Source organism: Saimiri boliviensis, chromosome 1, assembly GCF_048565385.1.
Source record: "Saimiri boliviensis isolate mSaiBol1 chromosome 1, mSaiBol1.pri, whole genome shotgun sequence".
In the NCBI taxonomy this organism is placed as follows: domain Eukaryota; kingdom Metazoa; phylum Chordata; class Mammalia; order Primates; family Cebidae; genus Saimiri; species Saimiri boliviensis.
This window is the reverse complement of record NC_133449.1, coordinates 50,326,205-50,334,085: the sequence shown is the minus strand read 5'-3', so window position 1 is coordinate 50,334,085 and position 7,881 is coordinate 50,326,205. Positions and strand designations below refer to the sequence as shown.

The window sequence follows — 7,881 nt, the reverse complement described above, 5'->3', positions numbered from 1 at the left end:
AGGTGGACTTATCTCTCTTCTTTATTCAACCAGGACAGGCACTGTTACATCTTTTCTGCTGGGCTTCTGGGTGAAAGAGGCTTAGGGTTCAAAGAAGCCTCCCTCGTCCCCTCTATGAAAATCTCCCAATGACTTTCAAAACCTAACTGAGTTTGAGAAATGCTCTCAGCAGATAGAGCACCAGGAGGAGCATCCAGGGCTGCCCCACCTCACACATCTGCTTCCCTGGGGGTTTATGTTATGACTTGAAACACTGTGGGAGGAGTACTATAAGTTTGTTGACAGTAATAAGTGGCAAAATCATCAGGCTGCAGGCTGCTGATGGTGAGAGTGTAGTGTGTCCCAGATCCACTGCCACTGAACCGAGAGGGAATCCCAGTTTGCAAACTAGATGCAGCATAGATCAGGAGCCTAGGAGCTTTCCCTGGTTTCTGCTGATACCAGGCTAACCAGCTGTTAATACCTTGACTTGCCTGGCAAGTGATGGTGACTTTGTCTCCTACGGATGCAGACAGGGAGGACGGAGACTGGGTCATCTGGATGTCACATCTGGTACCTGAGATTGAAAACATAAAAACAAATATTCATACTATGAATCATGTTATCAGAGGACTTCCCTGTAGTTCCAGCAGTACTGAGCACACTGGCTGAGTAAATTCCTAGTGTTCTCCTTCCTTACCTGGGAGCCAGAGCAGCAGGAGCCCCAGGAGCTGAGCGGGGACCCTCATGTCCATGCTGTGTCTTGACTGGGACTGACTCCTGCGTAGGGTGTGACCAACCTATTAATAAGTCTTCAGGGCAGGAGTTTGTGTTCTGGGACATGCAAATCAGCAGGGGCTGGGGCAGGCTGGGCACAGCTGCAGGGCTGGCTCATCTCAGTAACTCAGTACGGGGGCAGTGTCCCCTGGGTCCCAGGTCAGATCAGGGCAGCACAGATTTACTTTGAGAAAATACACTTTTCTTTGGTGGCCATATGGTTACAGAACATATTTTTGGAGTGAATTTTCAAAATTTTAAATTAATCTAAGGCTAGGTTAAATAATGTATTTTATACTTGTATTAGGTATAGGAAAGCATCATTTTTGGCAGAAAATTCATAATAAAGTTTTGGAATGTGGGGCCATCAGAATTTTCAGTTATTCTCAAAGGAATCTGATGAGTGTAAAAGTATTTAATGCTATACTGACAATGTCTCTGTCAATGTGAAATTGTTTCTTTTTTGAAATGAAAACAAAAAGACTTTATCAGAAGCATGTTTAATAAATTCAATATAATTTACTAATAAACTGAAGCCGTTGTTCTTAGCATTATAAGGAAAAGCAATTTGCGGAAGATGCACTAACATGATCCCTGTGCCATGCGTAGATCCGCCATGATCCAGAGCTATAGGTCTCTTTAATGCCCAGGGGCTAAATGGGCTGCATCTTTTTCTTGGTGTGATGATCTCCATATTCTATCTCCTTTCCTGCCTTTGGGTATGATTTCTTATGGTTCACCAGCATGGAGAGCGGACTAGTGATGCCAGGTCTGATTACTTCAGCTAAAATCTCTATTTCACTTCCTAAGTATAGGAGCCTGAATTAGGATCAACTTGAAACCCTCGATCAATCTAGGCTCATATAATCAATTGCTTCAAAGCAAGACAAGAAAGGTTACATCTCCTGGGTAATGCTGTGAGCTGTACTCCCCACCAGCCTGTTTCTGGGGTCTCAGGTGCATCTGCTCTACAGCCTGGCTTTCTGGAGAGCAGGTGAGGGGGATGCCCCGGGGAAAGGTCGGGTCAGTGAACCGTCTCTCCTTAGCGAGGACGGCTGCTGCTCAGTGCATGTCCTTGCCGTGCACCACAAGTAACCCTCTCTTATTTTACTCTTCAGCAGTGAGTGAGGACACCATCCTGACCAGATGACAGCCTCCCTGTCTCACATCCATTTAGAGAGAGTCTCCATCTCCTGCCATGCCACTGCACAAATAGAAGAAAAAATATTTGAATCCGATAAACCTGAAGCACAGATTTGAGCCTCAATACCTCACACAGCTGCCTTTCCCAGTGCCCGTCAGCCTGGTTCATCAGCAGGGGCCGTGCAGCCAACTACATCAGTATGAGTGCACTGAAGCTCAGGGACTCCGGGGAGTATTTCCTGTACACAAACCTCCTCCTGCTTTTCCAGGAGACTGGATTTCAAGGAAATAGCTACCAAACAGCCTGCCAGGATCCAGATATCCAGATTCAGAGAGTCTAGCCTGAGCCCAGGCCATCTGGGTGAAAACCAGGAATCCTAACTGCTACACCCGGCTGGTTAGCTCTTGGCCTCTCTGACCCCAAAGGATTGGGAAAGGGTCCCAGGAGGCACAGGGAGTTTACCATTTGAATAAAAACTGTGGACCCAAAGAGTTTTGTGGAAGAGCAATTTATTAGACACACAGAGAGAAAGAGCAGCTCCCATGCTGTCGTGGGAGGGTATCCGGAGAGGGAATCCCTTCAGGTGGGAGCAGCTAAGGTTTTAACCCTTGAGTTATTCCCTCCCCATTTATGTTCTCATCCAGTGAGAGGAGTTCTCTCAAACTTTCTCTGGATTGATTGATCTTTGACTTTCATACGACTGGCTACTTGTTTTACAATCCTGAGTCATAGGACCCCCTCCTCCATGAGCTCTGGCAGGAATTCGGAGGACAAAAGCCCTGCCTGGCTTTTCATGTGAGAAGACCGACAAAGAACTTTACCTGGCCCGCATGGAGGAGGTGCTCAAAGAGCCCTAGCCCCCCGAGGCAGGGAGTCAGGAAATTCCTGCACCTGAAACCATGCCCCTCTCAGACCAGAAAGAGAAGTTTCTTAAACACAGTCGCACAGGATCAGAAAGTTAAGCAAGGAGATTCCAAACCAACCTAGCACCTTTAGCCTGGCTTTTCTCTGAGCCCCATTTGTTTACTGTCCTTGGGCTACTGTGACAAGTTCTCAAAAATGTGGTAGCTTAAAACAACAGGAATTGAATCTCCTATAGTTCTGGAGACCAGAAGTCCAGACTCAGTTTCACCGGGGCTAAGATTTGGAGTCATCAGGTCTGGCTTCTTCAAAAGCTCTAGGGAAGAGTCTGATTTAGCTCTTCCACCTTCTGGTGGCTTCAGCTCTCCTTGACTGTGAACACATCACTGCAATCTCTTGTCTCTGTTCACACTGCCTTCTCCTCTTCAGTCTATGTTAAGTGCCTCTCCACCTCTTGTTTTCTCAGGACACTTGTGATTGCATTTGGGGTCCACTTGATTAGCCTAAGATTATCTCCCTGTTTCAAGCTCCTTAATTTACAGCTGCAAAAGTCCTTTTCCCAAAGATACATACATAGGCTTCTTGGAATGCAATGTCACTATTTGGGGATAATGCTCAGTACTACACCATTACAGAACCAAGTCTTAGTTTTAGTACTGTACATGCATCACAGTCTCCCCCTCTCTGTCCCCACATCCTGGCTTCCTCCTTTTCTCAATGTCATAAATCTCTTCACTTCCCTAAGTGTATCCAGTGATACCTGTAAACCAATAAGTATCTTAGGCAAGTCTTGATCAATTTAGAAATTTATTTGGTCAAAGTTAAAGGCATATTGGTGATACAGCCTCAGGAGGTCTTGAGAATGTGTGCTCAAGGTGGTCTAGCTACAGCTTGATTTTATACATTTTAGGGAGATGTAAGCTATCAAGCAATATGTGTAAGTTGTACATTGGTTTGATACGAAAGGCAGGATAGCCCAAAGGAGGGTGGATGTTGGGAACTTCCAGGTCATAGGTGGATTCAAAGATTTCATAGGTGGTTTTAAGAGTTTGTCTAATGACCTGTAATCAACAGAAAGGAGTTTCTTTGTTAAGAAAAGGGTTGTGAAGCCAGGGTTTTGTAAGGCAGATAAAGCCTCCAGGTAACAGGCTTCAGAGAGAATAGATTGTAATTGTTTCTTATAAGACTTAAGAGGTGCCAGACTCGGTTAAATCTCTCTGGGTCAGGACAGAGACTTGAAAATGGGTAGGAATCTCTACAGATTTGTCCCACAAGAAACAGTTTTGCAGAGGCATTTAAAAATACATTAAATAAAAATGTCTTGGGGAAGATGCTTTGATTTCTCCCAGGACCTGGTATCTGTCATGTTGGTATCTTTTTGCTACAAAGAGTTTGCTTTGTCAGCCTCAAGGTCTCTGTTTTTATATTAAAAGCTGGTCAAGTTGTGCCTGAATTTTAAAGGGAGAAGGGTAAATTAAGTCATATCCGATCATCTATTCCAATCATGAGCTGCACACAGCCGATGACAACCCTCAGCCATCTGGGGAGTCTGTGGGTCCAGCTGCATGGAACACTCTGGGGAAGTCACTGTGCACCCATGCTAGGCAGGGCGTCATGCAACTTCCGAAGCACATGGATTTGGATCTCTTAACATCATTTTGAAAGTCCATTTGTCATTCTGAAGGCAATCACTGTAATTAAGATAATATCTTTAATAGCTAGAAATAAAAAAGTGATTATTTTATTGCTAAGAGGATTACAAGAAAACAAAGAAAAAAATAGCATGAAGGAAGACAGCAACACTAGACTGACGGCTTTGGGTAAGAGTCTGAGACTCAGTAGCGAAGCAGCTGGGCAGTCTTCTGCTAAAAGAGAGACAATCAGGAAAGGGAAATGTGCTGCAGAGGCAAAATCTTGCTTAGTAAAATACTAAGAGAAAACAAGAAGTCTCCCTCCTGAGCTTCATGCTGGTGTTGGGAAGATGCATATAATCCCCTATTTCATGTCTTACACTTCAGCAATTAGGGCTTTGGCATGAATTTAGAAGACATTATTCAATTAGCAGATGTGGACATAGTCAAGGCAGTAGTGAGAGGCAAGGCTGGACTTTTGGTCTCAGTACAGAGCAGGCTCTCCACAACTCTGCACCCTGGTGTCTCCTTCCAGTTGTTCCACATGTTCCACACCATTCTTGCCTTTGGGGCTCCAAGTTGTTAAAGGGGCACTAGCCGTCTTCCTTTCCCAGGGTTTCTAAGAACGTGTCTCTCTTTTGTGTATTATGGGGTTTTTTTTGCCATCTAGAGGCCAATCGTTGGTATAGCAACTTGTAGGACTCCTCTACTTGTGGTAGCAAAAATAAATACATAAATCAGTTCATCATAAATAATAAATTGACAACATAAATCTGTTTTTAAAAAGGCAAGTTTAAGAGCTTAAAATGAGTCTGAAGAGGTTAAAAAGACAAATTACTCTCAGTGGAGGACAGTTAGAGCAACAGATTACATTTTTTAAATTGATGACTTTTTAGGAGTAATTATCAAATGGTAAATAACAACTTAAAATAAGTTGCTTAAAATATAATTTTACACTCAAAAAATTATTTCCAAAAATCATACAAATACCTTTCAAGATTAAAGCAGAAAAAAAATTGGGTTTATAATCAGATCTACTCAATGGAAGATTTATTAAATGTGTTCTTGAGCAAAAATAACATCTATCCCTATTTGAATGTTCAAGTTTTTTTTGATCTTTAGAAGAAAACAGCTTTCTGTTCACTCTGTTCCACTCATGCTTCTGAGGATCCATGGTGGAGAGGGAAGCGACTGTGAGAAGGAGGAGAGCTGTGCATGGATTGTGTTTTGGTCTCCAGCCCACCTGAGTGACCTCGTGGAGCGGAGCCACGGACACCACCACAGCCATCTGCCTGCCTCTGCACCGTCATGGCACAGACACAGAAACCTTGTCCCAGTTGATCAACTGCAACTAGAGGCTTCTTTGTAAGAGCCAATTCTGATTCTCCTTGTATCTTCTCTCAGGTTAAGGGGATTGCTTAACTGTCACAATTTTGTTTTGGATGTGTAGCCCTTTGTTACATCAGCATTATATAAGTTGTTTGTTCATTTGTTTGTTAAATACACCTAGCCATCTTGAATGAGTTGGGACTAATCTTGTGTCTTACAGCAAAGCAAAACTTCAAGGTCCTTAGATGCTGTCAACCACATGAGGGCCAAATAAGACGATAGCATTGCTTAGCTCCAGGTCATACTACTAACAGTTTGTGTTCCTTTTTTTTTTTTTTTTTTTGTCAGAGTCTCACTGTGTTGACCAGGCTGGAGTGAGGTGGCATGATCTCAGCGCACTGCAAATTCCATCTCCTGGTTTCAAGTGATTCTCCTGCCTCAGCCTCCCTAGTAGCTGGGATTACAGGTGTGTGCCATCAAGCCTGGCTAATTTTTGTATTTTTAGTAGAGAGAGAGTTTCACCATATTGACCAGGCTGGTCTTGAACTCCTGACCACAGGGGATTCTCCTGATTTGGCCTCCCAAAGGCTGGGATTACAGGCGTGAGCCACCATGCCCACCACACTTTATTGAGACATTGACTACCACCTTCAGAGGTCTGGCCAGCAGACCCTGACTCAACAACGGATGAACGAGTAAATGTATTCTTGTACCTGGTTCAGTGATTCAAGTGGGCTGAAGATGATCATGGGCTGCTTTCAGAGAGTGAAATGCAGTGAATCAACCAAGACCCCTGGTCCACCCACACATTTATTCAGAGGAGATTTTACAACAGAGATTCTAAGTTAACACACTTTTGGATAATTAACATGGTTAAAAGAGTGGTTTTACGAATGATAAAAGCTTTATGTTCCAGGCCCAGAGTAAAACACTATTAATGGTAATTCCCCTTTGAGCTCCCCCTGAGAGGACCATCCAGCACAAAGTTTATGTGAGTAAACAGTTAGAATAGAGACAAAGGGCTGTGGGGTAAACAGACTTAAATTGGGAAAGCCTCTTATCCTCTCTATCTCTTTCCAATGCTAATGTAAATGAACCAGTTGCCTTTAGACTGTCCCAGTAAAATGTTTCGGCCTTCCAAAAGGTTCTTTAACTGCATTCTGTATAAGGCCTTTTACGTTAAATGATGCTTTTATCAGTATTTTTAAAAACATATTTTGTCACTTTTATTTTTTAATTTGAGGGCTCCAGTCTGATTGATATCTATAAAAATACTGCCACACAATTTTTAAACCTAACTGAAATGGAACTTTAGAATTTTAATTGCATTTATCTTGCCATCTCTTATCTTGAAATATACAATCACCTCAAGTATACTTTACACCTTACCCTAAAGTGGATCTTCTTCTGTTGATTCAGTCGTTATTTTGTGTCTACCACATGGTGTTATGACACATAGCTCACATGAATCATTATTCAATTCAATAACATTTAGAGCCCTATATTTAATATAATCTATGAAAAGCATTGAAGCACCATGCATTGACAACTGAAACATAGAATTCAGATTTATTTTCAGGTAATGATGTAACCATGCAAAAAGAATGCATTTCTGCATTCTTTGAAATATTTTCTTGTGAAAACACAGTAATAAATTTCTACTCTAAAATAGTACTTAGCCTAAGTATGTACAAAACTTTTAGAATTTGGAAGATAAATAAAAATCACACATAATTCAGAATATTTCCTTTTGTAGTTGAAATAAACTTTCGATTTTCCATCTTTGAGTTTATGTGGTTTATTTTCAAAAGCCACTTTTGTCTTTTGGCATTAGAATCTCATATCTGCCATGAGTTTACAAAGTCTATCTGAATAATCCAACGTTAAATATTTTTACTAAGTGTTCCCAGCCATAGGAACACTTGTAGACAGCTTGTGTAGAATGATTTTTCCTGCAGACAGCTTGTGTAGAATGTTTTTTCCTGTAAGACACTGGAGAGGAAAGTTTACTGGGAGTCAGATAGCAGAATTAGGAAGACAAGAGACTATCAATTTCCCAGCATGACTAAGTGTCATCGTGTATGAAGTAAACCCCAAACTAGTCATTTCCCATATGTGTTCCACTTGTATTGTCACTAAACCGCATCTGTAGTCTGACAG

At 42.1% G+C, this 7,881-nt stretch overlaps 1 gene segment (V, D, J or C); it reads right to left on the bottom strand.

The window, feature by feature from the left end:
• Positions 1 to 218: 218 nt before the first annotated feature.
• On the bottom strand, positions 219 to 768 carry LOC101053719 (immunoglobulin kappa variable 1-12-like). The segment is given in 2 exon segments: positions 219 to 556; positions 680 to 768. Coding segments are annotated over 2 exon segments (378 nt in total).
• Between the last annotated feature and the right edge of the window lie 7,113 nt (positions 769 to 7,881).